The 21,780-nt window shown below is 35.1% G+C and overlaps 1 protein-coding gene across 3 annotated transcripts in view; it reads left to right on the forward strand.

Annotated features, from left to right (window-relative positions):
- The window catches only part of CTNNA3 (catenin alpha 3), a 1,968,199-nt gene that overhangs the window by 1,382,443 nt on the left and 563,976 nt on the right, over positions 1-21,780 (forward strand). For all 3 annotated transcript variants that reach the window (XM_072628814.1, XM_072628812.1, XM_072628815.1), the window contains one exon: positions 18,879-19,079. In XM_072628814.1, the coding sequence (XP_072484915.1) occupies positions 18,879-19,079 (201 nt within the window). The remainder of the gene's footprint in view (positions 1-18,878; positions 19,080-21,780) is intronic.

Here is a 21,780-nt window from a genome sequence, read left to right on the forward strand (position 1 = left end):
ACCCTAATACTGAGAAAGGTCTCATGAGTTACAAATATCATCTTTCCATATAGGAATGTAAACAATTCAACTTTAATGAATCTTATGATTTCTCCTTCTTGTGTACCTTTTTATACTTCTCTTGATTCTTGAATTTGAAAGTCAAATTTTCTATTCAGCTCTGGTCTTTTCAGCAAGGATACTTTAAAGTCCTCTATTTCATTGAATATTCATGTTTTCCCCTGAAGGATTATACTCAGTTTGCTAGGTAGGTGACTCTTGGTTTTAATCCTAGCTCCTCTGATCTCCAGAACATCATATTCTAAGTCCTTTGATCCCTTAATGTAGAAGCTGCTAGATCTTGTGTTACCCTAATTGTATTTCCACAATACTCAGATTGTTTTTCTGACTGTTTGCAGTATTTTTTCTGGGAACTCTGCAATTTGACTGTAATATTCCTAGGAGTTTTTCTTTTAGTATCTATTTCCAGCAGTGATCAATTAATTCTTTCCATTTCTATTTTACCCTCTGGTTCTGGAATATCAGTGAAGTTTTTGTTGATAATTTCATGAAAGATGATGTCTAGGTTCTTTTTTTGATCATGGCTTTCAGGTAGACCAGTAGTTTTGAAGTGATCTCTCCTGGATCTATTTTCCAGGTCAATGTTTTTTTCTGAGATATTTTTCTATTTTTTTCATTCTTTTGGTTCTGTTTTACAATTTCTTGATTTCTTGTAGTCATTAGCTTCCATTTCCTCCATTCTAATTTTGAAGTAATTATTTTCTTCAGTGAGCTTTTGGACTTCCTTTTCCATTTGGCCAATTCTGCTTTTAAAGTATTCTTCTCCTCACTGGCTTTTTGGACTTTTTTTGCCATTTGGGTTAGTCTATTTTTTAAGGTGTTATTTTCTTCAATATTTTTTGAGTCTACTTTAGTAAGCTATTGCCTTAATATTCATGATTTTATTGCATCACTCTCATTTCCCTTCCCAATTTTTGCTCTACTTCTCTTACTTGATTTTCAAAATCCTTTTTGAGCTCTTTCATGGCCTGCAACCAATTCATATTTTTCTTGGAAGTTTTTGGCATAGGATCTTTGACTTTGTTATCTTCTTCTGGTTGTATGTTTTGATCTTTTTTGTCTCCAAAGTAAAATTCTATAGTCTGAGTTCTTTTATGATGTTTACTGATCTTCCCAGCCAAATAGTTGACTTTCTAACTCTTTATCAAAGTAGTAATCTGTCTCAAGTGGATGTGGGCATGGGGGTGGATTTACTGACCCAGGCTTCAGGAATTTTTTTATCAGTCACTGGATCCTCTACTCTTTATTGACCCAGAGTTCTGGAAGCAGCGTCTGTTGCTGCTGCTGTTGCTGTTGCTTCCACTACCACTGGCTGTCACTACCATTCCTTCCCACCCCCCAGAGCTGAGGCCAGATGCTGCCAAACCACATGCTCCTTTTTCACCCTGGTACCACAGAGTTTTCCCACTGACCTTTTTAGTGTTTGTGAGTTGAGATGTCTGGAAACTGCCATACCTGCCAATGATTGAGTCCCCTGAGGCCTGCTCAGGTCCACTGGTGCCAGTGTGGCCCATGCCAGACTACGCTCTGCTCCCTGCCTGGTGTGAAACCTGTCTATTTTCAGGTTGTCTTGGGCTGGGGATTTGTTTCACTCTGTCACTTTGCGGGTTCTGTAGATTCAGAATTTGTTTAGAGTCATTTTTACAGGTATTTGAAGGGCTTTGGGGGAGAGCTCATTGAAGTCCCTGCTTTTTCCCCACCATTATGGCCATACAGATCCCTTCTGCATTGGCCAAAAATAATAACTTTGGATAAGAATCAGATGAAGTCATCCATGAAACAAAAATAGCAGAATGGATCCATAAAGGTATGTGCATGTGTGTGTGTACACGTGTGTGGTGATTGATGAATAGATAGATACACACATAGATACATAGATAGAGATATAGATATAGATAGATGGATAGGTGAATCTACCTGTCTGTCTATATCTCTATAACATCATGCTGTGCATACTTCTATTGATCAGTTCTTTCTCTGGATGTGGACTTCATCTTCATAGGTACTTTGTAGCTGATTTGGATTCCTATAATATTCAGAATAGCTTAGTCATTCATGAATATTCTTCGAGTAATTTTGCTGTTATACACAGTATTCTCTTGTTCTGCTCATTTTACTCTTCATTATATCATACAAGTCATTCCATGTTTTTCAAAATCAGCTTGCTCATCATTTCTTATAGCCCAGTCACAACTAAATACCCCAACTTTGTTTTTGCCATTCCCCAACTAGTGAACATCACCACAATTTCTAGTTCTTTGTCACCACAAAGAGAGCTTATGGAAATATTTTAGAACATATAATTTATTTTACTATTTCCCCTAATCAGTTTGGGAAAGAGAATGAATAATGGTATTAATGGGTTAAAGGATACATATGCAGTTTTATAACTCTTTGGGCATAATTCCAGATTGCTCTCCAAAATGGTTGGGTCACTTCCTGGTTCCACCAACAGTGTATTAGTGTACTAATTTTTCCACATCCTGTCCAGCATTTGCCATTTTCCCCTTCTATCATTTTAGCTGATTTGATAAGTATGAAAGGTATCTCAAAGTTGTTTTAATTTGCATTTCTCTAACCAAAAATGATTTAGAACATTTTTATATGACTATATGACTATAAAGACTATACAGTCTTTATTTCTCCATTGCAAAACTTCCTGTTTACATCCTTTGACTATCAATTGTGGAATGACTCATTTTTTTAAAAATAGATTTGGCAGTTTTCTATATATTTGAGATATGATACCTTTATCTGAGGAACTGTCTATAAAATTTTGAAATTTCTTGCTTTCCTTCTAATCTTGTGATTTTATAAATACAAAAAGTTTTTAATTTTATGTAATCACAATCATCCATTTTATATCATAATGCTTTTTATCTCTTGTTTACTTATAAATCCATCACCTATGCATGTTTGATAGGTAATATGTTCTAAGTCTTTCTTTTACCTCTAATTTAATTACAATATCCCTCTTTTTGTCTAGGTTATGTATCCATTTTGACTTTATCTTGGTAAATGTTATAAGATATTGGTCTATACCTAGTTTCTGCCAGACTGATTCCCAGTTTTCCCAACAACTTTTATCAAATAGTATATTCTTATCCCAAAAGCTTAAGTCTTTGTATTTACCAAACATAAGGTTACTATAATCATTTAGTACTGTGTATTGTATGTCTTCACTGTTCCACTGATACATCTTTCTATTTCTTAGCTAGTATCAATGTTGCTAAGTACCATCTTATAATAGTTTAAGATATTGTACTACTAGACATCTTTCCATTACATTTTTACATTTATTTCTTTTATAGTCTTGAATTTTTGTTCTTTCAAATAATTTTGTTATTTTTTTATAGTTTGATAAAATATTTTGGTCATTTAATTGGGATGACATTGAATAAGTAGATTACTTTACATGGAATTGTCATTTTTATTATATTAGTTCTGTCTACCCATGAATAATATTTCTCCAATTATTTAAATCTGACTTTATTTGTACGAAAAGGTATTTTATAATTATGTTTATGTAGTTCCAGGGTTTGTCATGATATGTCTACTCCCAGGTATTCTATGTGTTTGTGGTTATTTTGAATATAGTATCTTTTACTATCTCTTCTTGCAGAATTTTGTTGGTGGTATATAGAAATGCTGATGTCTTATATGGGTTATTTTATGTCTTGCTGCTTTCTAAAATTGTTTCAACTATCTTTTTAGTTGAATCTCTAGGATTATCTAAGTATGGCATCATAGTTTTATTATCTTATTTGCCCATTCTAATTCCTTTAATTTTTTTCTTCTTTTATTGCTATTGCTAGCATTTCTAATACACGATTGAATAATATTGGTGATAATGAGCATCCCTGTTTCACTCCTGATCTTATTAGGAAGGTTTCTAGATTATCCTCATTACAAATAATGCTTGTTGATGATTTTAAGCATAAAGAAACTGACCCTTCTTAACATTTTAAGGAAAAATCCATTTATATGTATACTTTCAAGAATTTTAGATAGGAATGAGTGTGGTATTTTGTCCTGCATCATCTATTGATATAATCATTTTTGTTAATTTTATTATTGATATACTCAATTATGTTAATAGTTTTCCTTATATTAAACCATCTCTGCTTTCCTGGTATAAATCTCACTTGGTCACACTGTATAATCTTTGTGATATATTGTTGTCTCCTAGCTAGTATTTAATTTAGGATTTTTGCATCCATGTTAAATAGTGAAATTGGTCTATAATTTCCATTCTCTGTTTTTATATTTTCAAGTTTAGGTATCAGTGCTATATATTTTATAAAGGGAGTTTAATAAGACTCTTTCTTTATCTATTATTCCTAATAATTTATTTAATATTTGAATTAATTGATCTTTAAATGTTTGGTAGAATTCACTTGTAAACCCATCTGGTCCCAATGCATTTACCCCCTTTGGAAATTCATTTATGGATTGTTCAATTTATTTTCTCTAAAATAGGTTTATTTAAATATTCTTTTTCCTCTTCTGTTAATCTAGGCAATTTATAATTTTGTAAGTATTCTTGCATTTCACTTAAATTGTTAAATTTATAGCCATATAATTGGGCAAAACAACTCCAAATTATAACTTTGGTTTCTTCTTCATCAGTGATATATTGGCCTTTTTCATTTTTTTTTGTACTAGTGATTTTAGTTTCTTCTGTTTTTAAATTGTATTAACCAATGATTTATTTGTTATATATTTTTTCATAAAACCAACTCTTAGTTTTTTTTTGTTAACAAATTTAATGTTTCTTTATATTCAGTTTTATTAATCTTACCTTTAATTATTAGGATTTGCAATTTGATATTTAATTGCAGATTTTTAATTTTCTAGTTTTTAAATTGCATCCATTGATCTGCTTTTTCTCTTTTTTATTATTTAAGCATTTAGAGAGATAAATTTTCCTCTGAATTACTGCTTTTGCTGCATCCCATAGGTTTTTCAGTGTTTTCTCATCATTATAATCTTTTTAATAAAATTATCTATTGTTCTATGATTTGTTCTTTAGCATGCTCATTCTTTCAGATTAGCTATTTAGTCTTCAATTAATTTTAATTGGTATTTCCATGGTCCCCTATTAAATATAATTTTACTTCACTATGTTCTAAAAAGAATGCATTTATATTTTTATATTAATTATAAAATATTTATGCCTTAATATGTGGTTACTTTTTATATAGATGTTATGTACTACTGAGGAAAAAAAGGATATTCTTTTCAATTTCCATTCAATTCTCCCCAGTTATCTATCATCTGGCTTATCTAAGATTCTATTCATCTACCTGATTTCTTTCTTATTTATTTATTGGTTAGAGTTATCTAGTTTGAGAGGGAAAGGTTGAACTTCCCTATTATTATAGCATTGCTATATATTTCTACGTATTATTCATCTTTTCCTTTAAAAATTTGGAAGGCATATCATTTAGGTCATATAGGTTTAGTACTGATCTTGTTTCATTATATATAATGCCTCTTCTCAAAATGTAGTTACTCTCTTTAGCTCTTTTAATTAAATCTATTTTTGCTGTAACTTTTCTTGAGAACATGATTGCTACCTCTTTTTTTGGCACTAGCTGAAGCATAACAAATTCTATTCCAATCTCTTTTACTCTGTATATATCTCTTATTTTTAAATATGTTTCTTGTAAACAACATATTGTTACATTCTAGTTTTTGATGCATGCTGTTATCCATTCCCATTCTGTTGGTGACTTCATCCAATGCTCATTCAAAGTTATAATTACTAATTATGTATTTCCCTCCATTCTATTTTTCTTCATTGTTTATCCTGCTCATCTTCTCTTTTTACTCTATCCCTCTTCAGATGTCTAATTTACTTCTAACCACTGCTTCTTTAATCCATATCTCTTCTAAATCTCCCTCCCTTATTCTCTCCTCTTATTTCTTATTCTTTATTCCTTAAACTCTTATTCCTTATATTACTTCTTCCTCTTATTCCTTAAATTACCCACCTCACTGAGTCTCTACTTTATCCTATCCCATTGCCTTCTTATTTCTCATTCTGCACCTTTCTGTAAAGGCCCCTCTATTATCCTATCCCCTCACCCTCCTATTTCTCTGTAAATTAAGAAGACTCTTATACCCTTTGATATGTGTATGTTATTTTCACATTAATCTAGTTTTGATGAGAATAAAGTTCCAGCTCTACCAATCCTCTACCTCCTCCTCCTTTCACTGTAAAAGTTCTTTCATTCATATCTTGTCTTCAATTTTTAAATATTCAACTAGATTTGCGGTTTACTGGATATAGCCATAATTAAAAAATAGCATTACATATAGAATAATTATCTATCACAAAAATGATTAACAATAATAGTGATAGCTTACATTTATGTACTTGACTATATGTCAAGCAGTGTTCTAAATACTTTACACTTATTATCTCATTTGAATCTCACAAGAATCTTGGGAAGTAGGTGCTAATATTATCCTCATTTTCCAGATGAGCAAACTGAGACAAACAGAAGTTAAGTGATTCACTCAGTATCACATACCTAGTAAGTGTCTCAGTCTGTTTTTGAACTGAGGTCCTCCTGATTCCAGGCCCCATGCTGTATCTATTGCACCACCAAACTGTTCTTAGTTTAAAATATACCTTAATTAAAAAAAGTTTTATATTCAGAAATAGAAGACCTGGATTCAAATGCTTTCCCGATTTTTCATTTAAGAAATATAATCTTGTAAGAGTTATCTTTCTTTCCATGACTTAGTTTCTTCATTTCTAATCTCAGTTTAGATGTTCTCTGAGATCACTCCCAGCTCTAAATCTTTTATCCAGTGGATAAAATTATTCACATGCATTATCTGTGTGCTCCTTAGGCCCTGTTCATAATTTATTATGATAAGGTTATTTGCTTGTCATTACCTGTTTGATGGTAGGCATGTCATGCCATATCCCTAGACCCATTTCATCAACTGTAGAATAAGGGACTGAACTATCTGATCTTTAAGGTTCTTAAAAGTTCAAAATCTCTTCTATTCCTTTTTAATCACCCCCACCCACTCTTCCAACTATGAGTGCATCTTCTTTGTTTCCCACATGATTTCACATTCCTAGTACAAACCAGATTGACATCTTTAGTACTGGTTTTCCTGAAATCAGTAGATATTCATTTCCTGGAAATAGTTTCTAATCTTCTCATGTGCTGCAATATTTTGCAGTTTCGCCTGTATATCCTGCAAGTTGCCTTCAATTCCGTGAACTACTTCGTCAATATCTGCTTCATTTGCTGTAAAATATAGCCCCAAGTTCTGATAAAGTCTTTGAGCAAGTGGCTAATAAGAACTTGATCTGTCTTTAGAATGTCGTGGTTCTCTTATCTTTTAGATGGAATCCCATTATCAGGTGTTTTTTTCTCTTTGAAATGTCCTCTGTACTGATCCTGAAATAAATATTGAAGAAGTTGTAATAATTTCCTTTTCAGACACTTTGGGTTGCCTGGATAAGAAAAGATCATAGACCATGTTAGTCACTTAACGATTTCAATGGATTATCAATTTTCTGTCACCAAAATCTCCTTCATTGCCTCATTGGACCCAAAAATGTACTTGGGTTTGGAAAGACTATTAAATAAGCATTCAGTCCTTGAGCAAGCCCTATCCACCAAGCCAGAAAGCTTCAGGTATAGGTTGGAAAGTAAAATATAGAATTATCTACTCCACTATCCCATATGCATTGATCTTCTTTTTCTCAATGCAATCAGGGCTAATTGACTTGCCCAGGGTCACATAGCTGGTAAGTGTCAAGTATCTGAGGCCAAATTTGAATTCAGGTTCTCCTGACTTCAGGGCCAGTGCTCTATCCATTGTGCCACCTAGCTGCCTCCCATATGAATTCTTTACTGGTTGTCCTATGAGATTCAGTTATTTCGCCTTTCAGTTTCTGTGGTCATTATATAAATGACATTACTTAAGGTTTAATATAATATAATATATTATATTTACTATATTTTTATTATATATAGATATTTTAAAATATAATATAAATTTAAATAAATTTTTATAATATAGTATAAGGTTTAATATAACTTTCTACATTTAAAAATATCATCTGTATAAATATAGGTTGTTTATCAATGTGAAATAGACTTGGACTTTATAATGAAGGGCCTAATCAATAGGAGTCAAGAGTGTGGAAGGGCAACTAAAAATGTTAATGAAATTGTGGCCTATCTCTATGAAGTAGAGACATAAGCATCTGACTTTCTTTAGCCTTAGATAAATGACATCCGTAGTACTATGTTTCATAATGAATTTAAGATGGACATTGGTTAATGATGTCAAATATCATTTGAAATTACAAATCTATGATGCTGTGACAAGCTGGGTTCCTGCCATATACTCTTTTTGGACACCACTTTCTCCCAACACTTTTTGAAGATAACACTTTCTCCCAATAATGCAGAACAAAATCTTAGTGTTATTCTTAACTCCTTAGTCACACTTACTCCATGTATCCAATAAGTTTTTTTTTTCTATCTTCATAGCATCTCTGACATCACTTTCACCATTTAGGTTACCAAATTCTTCTAGTTTAACCTGTTTCCCTGGATGAGAATGCTCTCCTCCTTTGTCCACTGATATTAACACATAGGATCAAGTTTAACTTTGAAGATATCTCTCTTTTCATGTCTTCCAAAGATTCCTCAAATTCAACGTGGTTTCAGGGTCCACTTTGGAAGGTCTGTCATTCATATTATTAAGGATCTATGTTTCTGGCCCCTGAATGGTCTATATCTTACTTTTGAATAATTATCTCTGTCCAACTTAGTTGGATTGAGACCATTATCCTAATGGGATGTATTAGCTAGCTTTAATTGTGGTTGATTTCTCCCTCTATTACTAATGTGAACAAACTTCATTTCAAGATGTCAGGGGATCAACAATGTGAGCATATAATCACTTGAGCCTGATGGTCCTATGTCCTGCCCCAAGCAGTATATTCAAGTCTTGATTCCTGGTAAGCATCCTATCAAATTCCCCTTTTTAGTCTATTGATAGATCTTAGTTCATTGACACTAGTGAAATGAATGCTTTGAGAAGTATGTACAAGGTTTTTCTTTTTTTTATTTTTAAGCTTCCTTTTACAAAAAGTGTGAACTTGACAATCAATAAACATGAACATTTAAGACATATAAGGAAGACCAAAAAGTAGCCTCTTTCACTGGTCAGTTACTAAGGCCATTGTCCTCTCTGGTCACTAAGATGGGAAATGGAACACATTATATGAGAAACAGAGAGAAGGCTAATTTGGTTTGGCCTAAACAACATAGCAAGGACATGAGCTAAGATGGTCACCATGTCACCAGAGAGAAGAAGGTGAATGCATAATGTGTGAAAAGTAGAAATTACAAGAAATAAGAATGTGAAGAGGAGAGAGGAGTCAATAATAATACAAAGGATATAAATGTGGGAGACTGGGAGATGGTTGTACCTTTAATAGAAATAGATAAGTTTAAAGGATCAGAAGGATTTTTTGTAGAAAAGTGGAGAAGATAATGAGCTCAGTTTTGGAAAGGTTGAGTGGGAGGTGTCCCAGGAAGGTTCATTTTAAAATAGCCAATAAAGCACATGCTGTGTGAATGGTTTTACTACTATGACTACTGTTGCTGCTGCTGCTGCTGCTACTATTACTACTACTACTACTGCTACTACTACTACTACTACTACTACTACTACTACTACTACTAGTACTGCTGTCTAGAAGCCTAGAAATGGAAAAACCTCAGAAACTATCTTCTCTATCAATGAAACATATGAATCTATGGGAGCCAAGAGAGTTGACAGTGTTCACTCTATTGTGTATTTTCCCTGACTATACTGTTTAGGGCGGAAAATAGATCATCAACGTTCTTAGGGTTTAAAAATAGACTTTGATAAAAGGAGTAGGATGTGGTAGACAGAGTGCTTGACTCTGAGTGAACAAGACTTATGGTAAAACCCTGCTTCTGACATTACTAACTGTGCAAATTTAGAAAGTCATTTAACCTCTCTCAGTCTCAGTTTCCTCATCTGTAAGATGGGGATAATGATAGTACCTACCTATCATCATTGTTATGAGATACACCTGAGGTAATGTACATAAAGCAATTAGCTAATATTAAATACATATAACTTATTATTAATTTTTAGGCTATCACATGATTGTATGGACAAGATTGAGGCACCCTAAAGTCATTAAAAGAATGCTAGGCTTGGTATCAGGAGGACATAAGGCTGTACTTCTGGCTCAGCTATTTTTCAGCTATTTAGATCTAGATAAGTCACTTTGTATTTCAGTTTCCTCATCTGAAAAAAAAATGAGGGAATTGGACTCAAAGGCTTTCAGCTATAGATCGCTAATCTAGTGACATCATTTTTTTTTTTTTCCCTTTCTATCCAGGCCAGTTAGAATAGACGTTCCTTGCGATCAGGAATAGTAGTATTCTTATCTTTGTATCCTAAGGACTAAACATGGTGGCATGCTCATTTTAGGAATTTTAAGTAATTTTTGTCGGATTGATTTGAATTTGATTACCCAGTTTAGATCTATAGGGAATCTAGCAGGCCTTATTCTATTATTTTATAGTTGAGGAAACTGACACTCGGGAATTGGAGTGACTTGTTCAAGATTACCCTATAAATGGCAAAATCCAGATTCAAATTCACATTCTTTGACTTCAGTTCCAGTTTTCTTTCTATTGAACTACTCTGCTTATTGTTTCTCCTTAGGAAAAATATCTTCTACTATAGAAAATATTGAAGATTGTAATTACTGAAAATATTCATTTTGAGGGTTTGTATCCCTCGTGCCTGGCACAGTGCCTTTAATATTGTAGACACTTAAGACATATTTGCTAAATTACATTGAACACAGGAATCAGTCAATAAGCCAAGTAGACTTATTGAAAATCTGTTAACATATCAGTACATTGGGAGCATTCCACAGTTTTTCTGTGTGGCATCATAATAGAAAACCATCTGAAAGATGCAATTATATCCTTTAAATGCACTTGCTCTGAGGCCAGAGGAGAGATATCTCCACAAAGAGGTCACCTTCTGGCTAAAAACTTGACAAATATTCCCAGTGTACTCAATTGAGGAATGAAGGAGAAAGGTAATACTTTGTCCAGTTTCATTACATTGCAGCCCAATTAGTTGTGGTAATCATTGTTTTCCTTTCTGTAACTGATCTGTAAAAAAGAAACAAAAACAAGCAAACAAACAACAAAAACAAATGAAATAGCCCTTGTGATATTCACTGGGAGAGAACTGAAGTCCAAAGGGTAATTTTAGCTTTGTGTTATTTCTTTCACTACTGTATTGACTCTTCCTTACAAAAACAGAGGTATCCAGGTCAGAACATTCAGTCCATAAAAGGAGAAACTCTTGCTACAAACCTATACTTTGGGAGTAGTAGAAGATATAAAAGTGCTTTCATTGACTGCCTCTTGGGAACTTTTATTTCAAGTATTGGCAAGTGTGTGTGTGTGTGTGTGTGTGTGTGTGTGTGTGTGTGTGACTAAAACAATTGAATCATCGTGAATAGAGCTGAGGAAAAATTCATCTGGAAATGAGCATTGGAATTCTCTTCCCATTTGGCAGTGCTCAAAGCTGGGTCAGTTCAATTTAGGGGTAAGAATAGCATGAGTGATGGGCTGTTAGCATTTTACTCCAGGGTGCTGAAATTGAGAAAGCATCCTTTTCCTTCTCTTAGTGGCCACAACCGAAGTGAATTTCTCCCTGTCTAGCCCCATCTCCAGCAATTTTGGCTTGTTCTTACCCCATCCCCACCCTGGCTCAAACTGTCCTCCCAGTTCTACATTTCCAACAGTGGTTATTCCTTCAGAAACATAGAAAACTCATGGCAGTAAGGGATCCATTTTTGGTACCCCCTCTCCCTCACAATGGTCATCTTATAAGTAATATCCTTTTAGCTCCTCCCCCTACCTACCTCCTTACCTTCTTGTTCCAGGTACTAGAATTCCTTACTGGGAGGGAAGACCCTCAGGGTTGCATCATTTTCCTGATGTCATCACTGAGCTGCCTGAATGGGGACCCAGCCAGTTGGGTAACTCAGCTCATCCTCTCCCTCTCCTCCTCTCCAAAGGGAGGTAAACTTTGACGGCCAGAAGCTCCCCAGTTAACTTGGCTAGATTCCTTCCTTCTTTTCTTTCCCTCCCTTCCTTCCTTCCTTCCTTCCTTCCTTCCTTCCTTCCTTCCTTCCTTCCTTCCTTCCTTCCTTCCTTCCTCCCTCCCTCCCTCCCTCCCTCCCTCCCTTCCTTCCTTCCTTCCTTCCTTCCTTCCTTCCTTCCTTCCTTCCTTCCTTCCTTCCTTCCTTCCTTCCTTCCTTCCTTCCTTCTTTCCTTCCTTCCTTTCTTTTCACCCATTTCACTCTCAAGCTAATGGAATGGACCACATTAGGTCCCTCTCCAAGCACCACTTGATGGCTATATTTTGGACCCTCCTGCCTCAGAGTGAATGTCAGTTATAACTCTCACTTTTGATTAGCAACCCTGAGAGTCTTTCCCTCACAGTTTTATTTTATTTCTTTTTTTTCTAATTAAAGAGCCATCTCTTGACTGACTTCTTAAAGAGATCTATTCACTGAATGGACATTACCTCTCTCAAAGTGAGAACCTGAAAAGACCTTAGCCTAAAAGGGCCAGGGTCTCCCATTGAATCCTGGGTCATTTTCAGTCATCCTAAGGAAGATCAGGCCACTGGATCCAGATGAGAGGAGAAAATGAGACTGGTGACTTTGCACAGCCCTCTCTCCCTCAAATCAAAGTGAACTGCAATTCATGTTATCATCATTTTCCTGATGTCACAATCCTCTTTGAAAATGAAGGACAAACACAGAATTCTTTAGTTCTCTCTTTTTAGACCTACTCCCAAACAAGAGAGACAGCCTTTCAGTCAAAGATTTAACAATTTAATATGCAAGAATACTATGCAGATTGACATTACTAGATTACTTTATGGCTTGCAATTTAGCACACATGCATGATCTCATTTGATCCTCACAACCATCTAAGGTAGACATGAGAGGTGTTGTTATTCCCATTTTACATGTTAGGAAATGGAGTCTAGGAGAGAGGGAACTTCCCTAATATTATATAGCTGGGCAGTTTTCCAACTCAAGTCTTTGAAGTGTTCCTATCAAGGTACCAGGCTGCCTCTGAGCCTGGATGTTAAAAGTCATGAACAAGGACTTCAACAACCACCACAACAACAGAATAACTATTATAATGTGGCCATATTTCTAATCATATTTGTAAGGCAAGAAGAAGAGAGGAAGCCAAATGAATATGAGATGCTTGGTCACCTAATAGTATAAGTAAATTTGGGGGGCATTCCATCCCAGCTTTCTACATTTCTGATATTTGGGGCAACTCTCCTAATTATATGCCCTCTCTCCAATCCCTTGTTTTAAAACTAAAATGAAATAAAAGATGCAGGGCTAGAATCCAGGTGAAGTTATAATCTGGTGTGTTACAGTGGAGATGCATTCTGTGTATGAATTGGACTAGGTGTTCATCAAGGTCCCACACAACTCTCAAATTCTGTTTAATTCTATGATCCTGGAAACACTGAATATCCAGGTAGGACTGGCATTGACTTGAGCTATGTCTCAAAAATACTCTCATCTAATGTCTTATGTCCCGCACAGGAGTAACAGGATGGGGTTCATGCTGAGGTAGTTTGTCCTTTGGGTTGATCTTTAAGGTAAAGAATACAAATATGATGCTATGTCTGTGGTTCATGTTAGTAACTATAAATTTGAATATGAAGGAAAATATTCCCATGGTTTCACTTTTGAGTGATTAATTCACTAGTAACTATAGTTCTTCTGAGTGCAGTGTGGTCTAATAGAATACAGAGTATTTGGAGAATTTATCTTGAACTTGCCTGTTAGTACTTGTAAGACCTTGAGCAGGTCATTTAACTTTTGTTAATCTTAATTTCTCTCTCTTAAAAATGAGGGAGATAGAACAATGGACCTCTGATGTCTCTTCTGGCTTTCAATATACAACTTATCCCCTACCCCTTTTCTAACACTTTATTTGTGAACTTTTAAGTAAGTCATTACTGTTAGCTTATGTCAAAATATTCAAGTCAATAAGAAAACCCAAACTTTCCTTAGAGGTCTTTAAGCAATAGTTAAATGACTCTTTGTTGGGTATTTCACCAAACTGACTCTTTGGATTTAAGCAAGACTAGGTAGGTAGATGGTACAGTGGATTTGGATGTAGGTCTTGGAGTCAGCAAGACCTGATTTCAAGTCCTGTCTCAGTTTCTTACTAACCTGGAGCAAGATACTTCCTCTTTATGTGTCAGTTTCCTTGTTTATAAAATGGGGATGATAATTACATTTACTTCATCAGAGTTTTGAGAGGATCAAATGAATTAGATCTGGAGGGCTTTGTAAACCTTAAGTTGATATATAAATGCTAGCTATTATTTTTGTTCTTGTCATTGTTAAATGGTAATTGAAGTCTTTTCCAATGCTGAGATTCTGAGAAATTATTGAAATATCTGAGACTGTGAAATCTGCCATAGTGTTTTCACATATTTAATACCAGGAGTTTTATATATTCTTTTGGACTTATTCTAATATTCATCAAAATATTTATCAGAGATCCCCAGGGATCTAGCTATAGTGAAAAATAATTCTCAGAGCTTGAGCGCGCCCCCACCCTGCACCCCACTGGTCTCTTGCTCTGAAGTTCTTCATAAGGACATTACATGGGATTGCATTAGCAGCTACTTGAATGGAGACAGATCTTTCTGCCTAGATAGCCCAAGGCAGGGAGCTGTCTGATATTGATGAGGGGCTGGTCAGATAGAACAGATATTTCTTCTGTCAGGATGGTGGGATGATATCAGCCCCTGTTGAAAAGGTACTAAATGACCTAAGTCACATACTCAAGACCTCATATTAATTTAGCCAGCCTCCTAGTGTGTTGAACAATCAGAGTTGATTGGCACCCTTTGGGAACACCTACTCTTTAAAGGGCATATAATCCTGTACCCCCAAATCCCAAACCAAAACAGTTCTGGACTGGCCCCATTATGGGGGCTAGTTCTGGAATGCAACTTCCATGCAATTGCATGTCAAGTCACTTTGAGAGATATTAAACTGTAGACACATGCATTCTAATTTAGTTTGTGTCTTTCTTAGAACAGATCTTGTTTTAAAATTATAGTTCAACACTGTCTACCTCTTTAATTCATTCTACTCAGTTTTCTTTGAATTTTATTTGCAAATATATGACCTAATTCATTTTTCTTTAAGGAAATTTGCTTTTCTCAACACTTTCTCAAATCAACTTTACAACATTGAGCATACCAGCTATACACAAACAGCAGGCATGTTCCCCTCATACCAAATTACAGAAACAGACAGGGATGTTGACAGTGTTATGTTGCTACTTTCTTTCAATTCAAATTAGTAAACTTTTGTGAAGAACTTACTATGTGCAGGGCACTGAAGGCTCAAAGGCAAAAGTGAGGCACTCCCTGTTCTCATGAGGCTTATATTCAGATGACATATATACTGCTTATCCTTTATACTGGTTATATATACAACATACCAAGTATATTTTGGAGTTGATGTAGAAAATGCATAACTTAAAATAACACATTGCAGTTTGTAAACTACATTATCCCTAAGGGAAGAGAGCCAAAAATTCACTGTGAACAAACATGATTTGTATCATCTTTGCATAATTCATAGGAAGAAAAATTACCTAGAAAAAAATCTGTTTCAAAGCTGCTGTGGTTGGATCTGCAATTAATCCTCAAGATATGCTAGTTGTCTTAAAATATTTGAAGGATTGTCACATATAAATAAAAGGATATTAGATACATTCTGATTGGTATTGCAGGGGTAAAAAAGCAGGGAATAGGGAGTTGAAAAAAGGCAATTAGACTAAATAGTTAGGAAAAGCTTCCTAGTAAACACCAAGTGCAGAACCATGCACATAATAAGTACTTCATGTGTCTTTGCTGCATTCAATCAAATTAGTTCAAAATGGAATGACCAGCTCAGGAGAGAGTCAGCTTCTCCCCATGGATGTTTTCAAGGGAAGCCTGTAAAACCATTTGTGGGGAATACTGATTAGAGAGATAACTTGTAAGTAGAGTTTGGAATTGATGCTTACTTAGTTCCCATCCAACTAAGATTTTGTGAAATGAAAATTCCAAATATTATTGTATTTGTAATTTTGCATTCTGTGATTCATTTTATTTTTTGGATCAAATTTAATCATTCAAGAGATAGCCACTGGTCTGTGAACTTTTATATATTAATTTTTTTTTTAAATTGACCACTGCATTTCAATAGACTTGGTTTCCTTTGCAATCTTGTTCATTTAATTTCATATATATATAAAAAAAAAGCTGAGTAGTTTGGGGAGCAAAAATGTTGCATGGAGATTGATATTCTACTGGCAGCAGAGTATCAGTTCCAGAGAATTAAGAAAATTGGTTGACATTTTGGCCCATGCTCTTGGTGGAGAAAAGCAAAATGAGAAATCCCCAAACCAAGATTCTCAATGTCCATGCACTGTTGCTTCATCTGTTTCCTTGGAAGATGAATTTCGGATTTTATTTAAATCGACAACGTGTTCGTATTTTTAGTTAAGGATCCAAAGCAATTGCGTTCATGCAACTTTATTCTGGTAGGCTTCATTATTAAGAAACAGAAATGCACGTTGGCAAGTCATTCACTGAGAAGATGTCAGCTCTGAGCAAAATGGAAATATAATGAGCATAGCTGATGTTCACTCAATGTTTATATGTTATCTTCCAACCAGCATCTCACTTGATCCTTATGTCTACAGTGTACATAGTTGGGGTAGACTTATACCCGTTTTTATGATAAGCACACTGAATCATAGAGAGGTTAAGCAATTTGTTCAGGGTCAACTAGTAGTAAAGAACAGAGTTGGGATTAAAGCTCTCTTTTTATTTCTGACTCCAAAGCCAGGTGCTTTCCAGTCAACTCCTGCATGCTGTATCACTATAGCATAGATCTATAATGAGCATTTTTGGTACTCACAATAAGTTGGAAGAAAACGAGGGATTTCTATTTAAAGACCGAGACACTTCATGGGAGAGACTAGAGCAGATATAATTACTAGGACAGCTGCTGCATGAGGTTGGGGGAAAGTTCCCTTGAGTACAGTGCTGGCTATATTCTGGGAAAAGAGATAAGAATAAAACACTACCTGTCTTCATGGAGCTTCTAATCTCTAGGGGTGTGGTAATTTCAGGAGTGAAAGAACTCCAGAAATGAAGGGGAACACTGTGATGAAAAACTCTGAGTGGGAGATGGCAATTGAATATACCCATGAAGGGAAACTTATGGAAACAAAGAAGGACTGAGGAAAAAACTATATTCTAGACCTGTGTGAATACAAGGAAGTTTTATTCCTTTACTCCTAGGGGTTCATTAAACACTAAACTCCCAGGGGTTCTCTCTGATAAGAGATAGCATACATATTGTGACTGGGTGTGAAGCTTGGCTGGAATGCAGTGTTGAAAGGGGAGTAATATGAAATAGGGCTTGAAAAGTGATTTGTAACCAGATTATGAAAGCCTTTTAATAACACTGCAAAAAAGTGAGTAAATCTTAATTAGTGACTCATTTTCCCCTAATAAATGAGTATTTGCTTTTGGGTACCCACTGGGTACCAGCTATTCCACATAAAACTTCTGGTACTATATCAGCATAATACTTTCATTTCCATATTAACATTACCTTGAAATTGACAAGTTCACAGTTTACTTTTTATCTGAAAGAGAATCTTAATATTTTTCAAAATGTATTTTACAATGTGAATTTAAGAACCAGTACTTGAAATATACAAATAAAATAAGAAAAAAATGTTGTATAAGAACTTTCAATAATTAGTTGCATAAATGTGCAAAAGCATAATTTTAAATTATAATAAAAATTTTTGCCCCCTTCTACATTTTCTTTAGTATTCTTTTGTCCTTACTAGGTATTGATTCTATACCTAGTCAATTAATATATTTGTGTCTTAATTACTTCCTAAGGCATATCCACTAGTTCATAGATATGATGAAATCTGTATTGGAGGAAGAATTTCTCATGCCAAGAGGTTCCCACATTGTCAATCACATATCCCTAACATAAATGAATATTAAATAAATATGCTTTGCTGTATGTGCTTTATTTATTTGGAAGGAAGAATATTCTAAGGAATCTTAGGTGACCTTTAATATTTTCCTGTGTTTACATTACAAATTGATTATTCCTATCATTATTTATTTTTCCATTAATGAACTGATAGTATATCTATTTCTTTTTTGGAGGGAGAAGAGGTTCATACAGGATTTTATTCTTCTTTCATGAACAGGATGCCAGGCACACAACTAAGGATTCAAAAAAATGCACGCTTTCATAATGTATATGAAACAGTACAGATTGTAACAAGAATGTAAAGGGTTATAATAAATAACATCTTCCTCTAAAAAAAGGGGGAAATAATTTAAATTTATTGCCATTTCTCTTTCTTTGTCATATTCTCTCTCTCTCTCAGTGTCTCTCTGTCTCTCTTTCCTTTCCTCCCTCCCTCTCCTGTTGCCTGTTTTGGTGTATAAGAATCATCTCAATTTGTGATCTAGATCAAATGAGACAATCTGTATAAAGGACTTTGCAAACCTGTAAAGCACTCTATAAATTTTAGATATTTTCAAGACTTTGTGACTGTAGTTGTGAAAATCCTTCCCCTGTCTAACACTTGCCTCTTTTGTGTTGACAGAAAGTCACATCCTGGAGGATGTCAACAAGTGTATCATTGCTCTAAGAGACCAGGATATTGACAATTTAGACCGAGCAGCTGGTGCGATCAAAGGACGGGCTGCAAGAGTTGCTCACATTGTTATGGGAGAAATGGACAGTTATGAGCCTGGGGCTTACACTGAAGGAGTTCTGAGGAATGTTGGTTACCTTACCAACACTGGTAAGTCCCAGGTTCTGATGCCAGTTGATTTTCCTGTCTTATTGTTCTCATACAATTTTCATTCAGTATCAAAAGAAGAGACAACTGAAGTCTATGCTACATGTTTTGTTATAGATGACAGCTCTGTCTGGTACACAGCTAAATCCCATTGCCATGGGATGAATGTGTTTGTAGAAATAAAACATCATCTTCTCAATGGGATGCATTGGCTTCTATGGAACATCAATGACCATAGCTTTGGAGTGACAAGGGAGCTTAGTGGACATTTAGTTCAATCTCCTCACTTTTTAAAATAGAGGCTGAGAAAGGTGAAGTGATTTTGGGGATATTTCTAATTGACAGGTATGCTTAGATAAAGTCAAATTTCCCTCCATAATTTCCATGCATAGTTTCTAATTCTACCCTCTGGGATCCTGAAGAGAAAGTCAAGAAGCATCTATATGGTGCTTACCAAGAGCCTGACAGTTTGCTCAGAACTGAGCATATAAAGGCAAAACACTATTATTCCTTAAGGGGCTCCTAGTCTGAAGAAGGAGACAACTGTTTTCAAATAAGACAGATTGCTGCTAACCAAGAGGGCAGGGACTAGCATTAAGGAGGATTGCAATCTCTCCATTACCCTGCCAGTCTTCTCTTTCAAGCCAAGCTCTGCAGTGCCTTTAACAGACCTCCATTGACATGACCTTATGGCCCTTTACCATCCATTGTCTTTACTAAAGATGGTCATAGAGAACTGAACACAGCAGTGTAGTTGTGGCCCAACCAAGGCAACAGGCAGAAGGTTTGACACTGTTTTGGTGCTATGGTCACCCCTCTTCATCCAGCCTAAATGTGTAATAGCTTTCTTAGCTATTAGGTGTGTAGCCTGCCTAGGAATTTCCACCTTTTCCAAGGAAGCATCCTTTTTCTTGGTCAATCTCTACATAGTAGATTAACCTCTTTCATGCATGAAGTAAAAAATAATAATTGAAGAGGAAATGGGAGATTCAGAATTTGGATCTGCCCCTACCATTACTTAGTTGCTTGGTCTTACAAAGCCCATATCCTTTTTCTAGGCCTGAATTTTGTCATTTGCATAATTGAGGGAGGGGGTGGGAGATTATATGGTCTCCATGCTTCCTTTCAGCTCTGACCTAAACCTACAGAGTGGCTTAAGATACAGAACACAGTTATCAAGTTGGACGTAGCCTGTATCTTTACATGTTTTTTAAATATAACTAATCAGTGAGATCCCATTTGAAAATCTATAATCACTGTTACAGATCTGTTGTTTTTCTCAAGCTCAGGATTACACATCATCCTCACTTTCAAAAGCTGCTTATTATTAAAATGTCCTTTAGAAACTTCAGAAAGTTTTTGAATCCATAGAGACTTCCTCTCTCTTCCACTATACATTCTACATAACACAATCAAGTATGAATTTTATGAGTCACCAAACTGAAACATCCTACCTGTCAACACTTAGACTTCCTATAAAATTCTCAAATGGTATTAGTTGATTTCCTAATTATTATGATATCACTCGGCTGATCTTTAATTGACCCTTGGATTTTTTTTTAAGTTTGAACTTCAAAACTTAAATTCTCAACAAACAAGACAGCTTTTTTTCTTATTCTTTCTCTTTTTCTATTCTGTTGAGAATGTGTTACATTTGGCAGAAAAGTGTTCTACCCAATTAAATGAGGCAATGAGGGGAATGAGAGTGAATGATTTGCATGTAGGCTGGCCTTGATGTTAATTAAGAAAAACATATTAAAAAACAAGTCCCCATGTATGGAATTGATGTGGATGAACTGTGATAATAGCTAGAGTAGAAATAAGTCTGATCATGTTTTTGCTCTTCTGGCCTTTTGATGGAAAGAGCAAGTGACAACTGTTGCTACACATTTTTCTCACCTTTTTTTCCCCTAAAATAATAAAACCACCATGGAAACCAAAGGAAGAGGTAAAGGTAGGTGTTATATCTCCAAATGAGATTTTTCACTTTGTCCCACCACCTACACATCCTGTTCTCTAACATATCAGCCCCCTCCTGTCTCTATTATAAAAAAAATCACAACATGAGTTTTGCTTTTTGAGTCCTTCAGATCCTAATTAGGAACAGACTGAACTCCCTTCACTCATCTTCCTCACACAGTGAAACCTATAATCTACCACCCTTGTTAATATCTTGATATGTGACATGTTCCTTCCACTTAATGGTAGTTCTTGGATACTCAGCATATATATCAAGGGTAAGTCCTTCACAGAGGACATTCCTTACATGGAACTGCCTCCTCTCATGTGTGAGTGCCTCAGTGATTGAAAAGTATAGTGAAATTGTGTCAAATACAAATAGAACATATATTGACCTTGAAAATCACAGATTTACATTTTATGTTTTATGGAATTTTTATTTATTTTAATAAATGTTTTCCAGTTATATTTTAATATGATTCAGTTTGCTTGAAGGAGTGGCGTTCGCTTCATGCAATTGTTTGACCAAGAGTGAGACACTTCTTTTATGGTGGAGCAAGAGCTCGCCTTAGAGTCAAAAAGTATAGAATTTCTGAGCTGGAAGTAATCTCAGTAGCCAGCTAGTCTACTCATAAATAAAAAGAATCTTCATTATACAAGACATATGAGGATGTAGCTTCTATTTGAAGACTTCTAAGGAGGAAGAACTAACAACCTCCCACGAAAGCCCATTCAGTATGTGGGT

This window comes from Notamacropus eugenii, chromosome 1, assembly GCF_028372415.1.
Source record: "Notamacropus eugenii isolate mMacEug1 chromosome 1, mMacEug1.pri_v2, whole genome shotgun sequence".
Lineage (NCBI taxonomy): Eukaryota > Metazoa > Chordata > Mammalia > Diprotodontia > Macropodidae > Notamacropus > Notamacropus eugenii.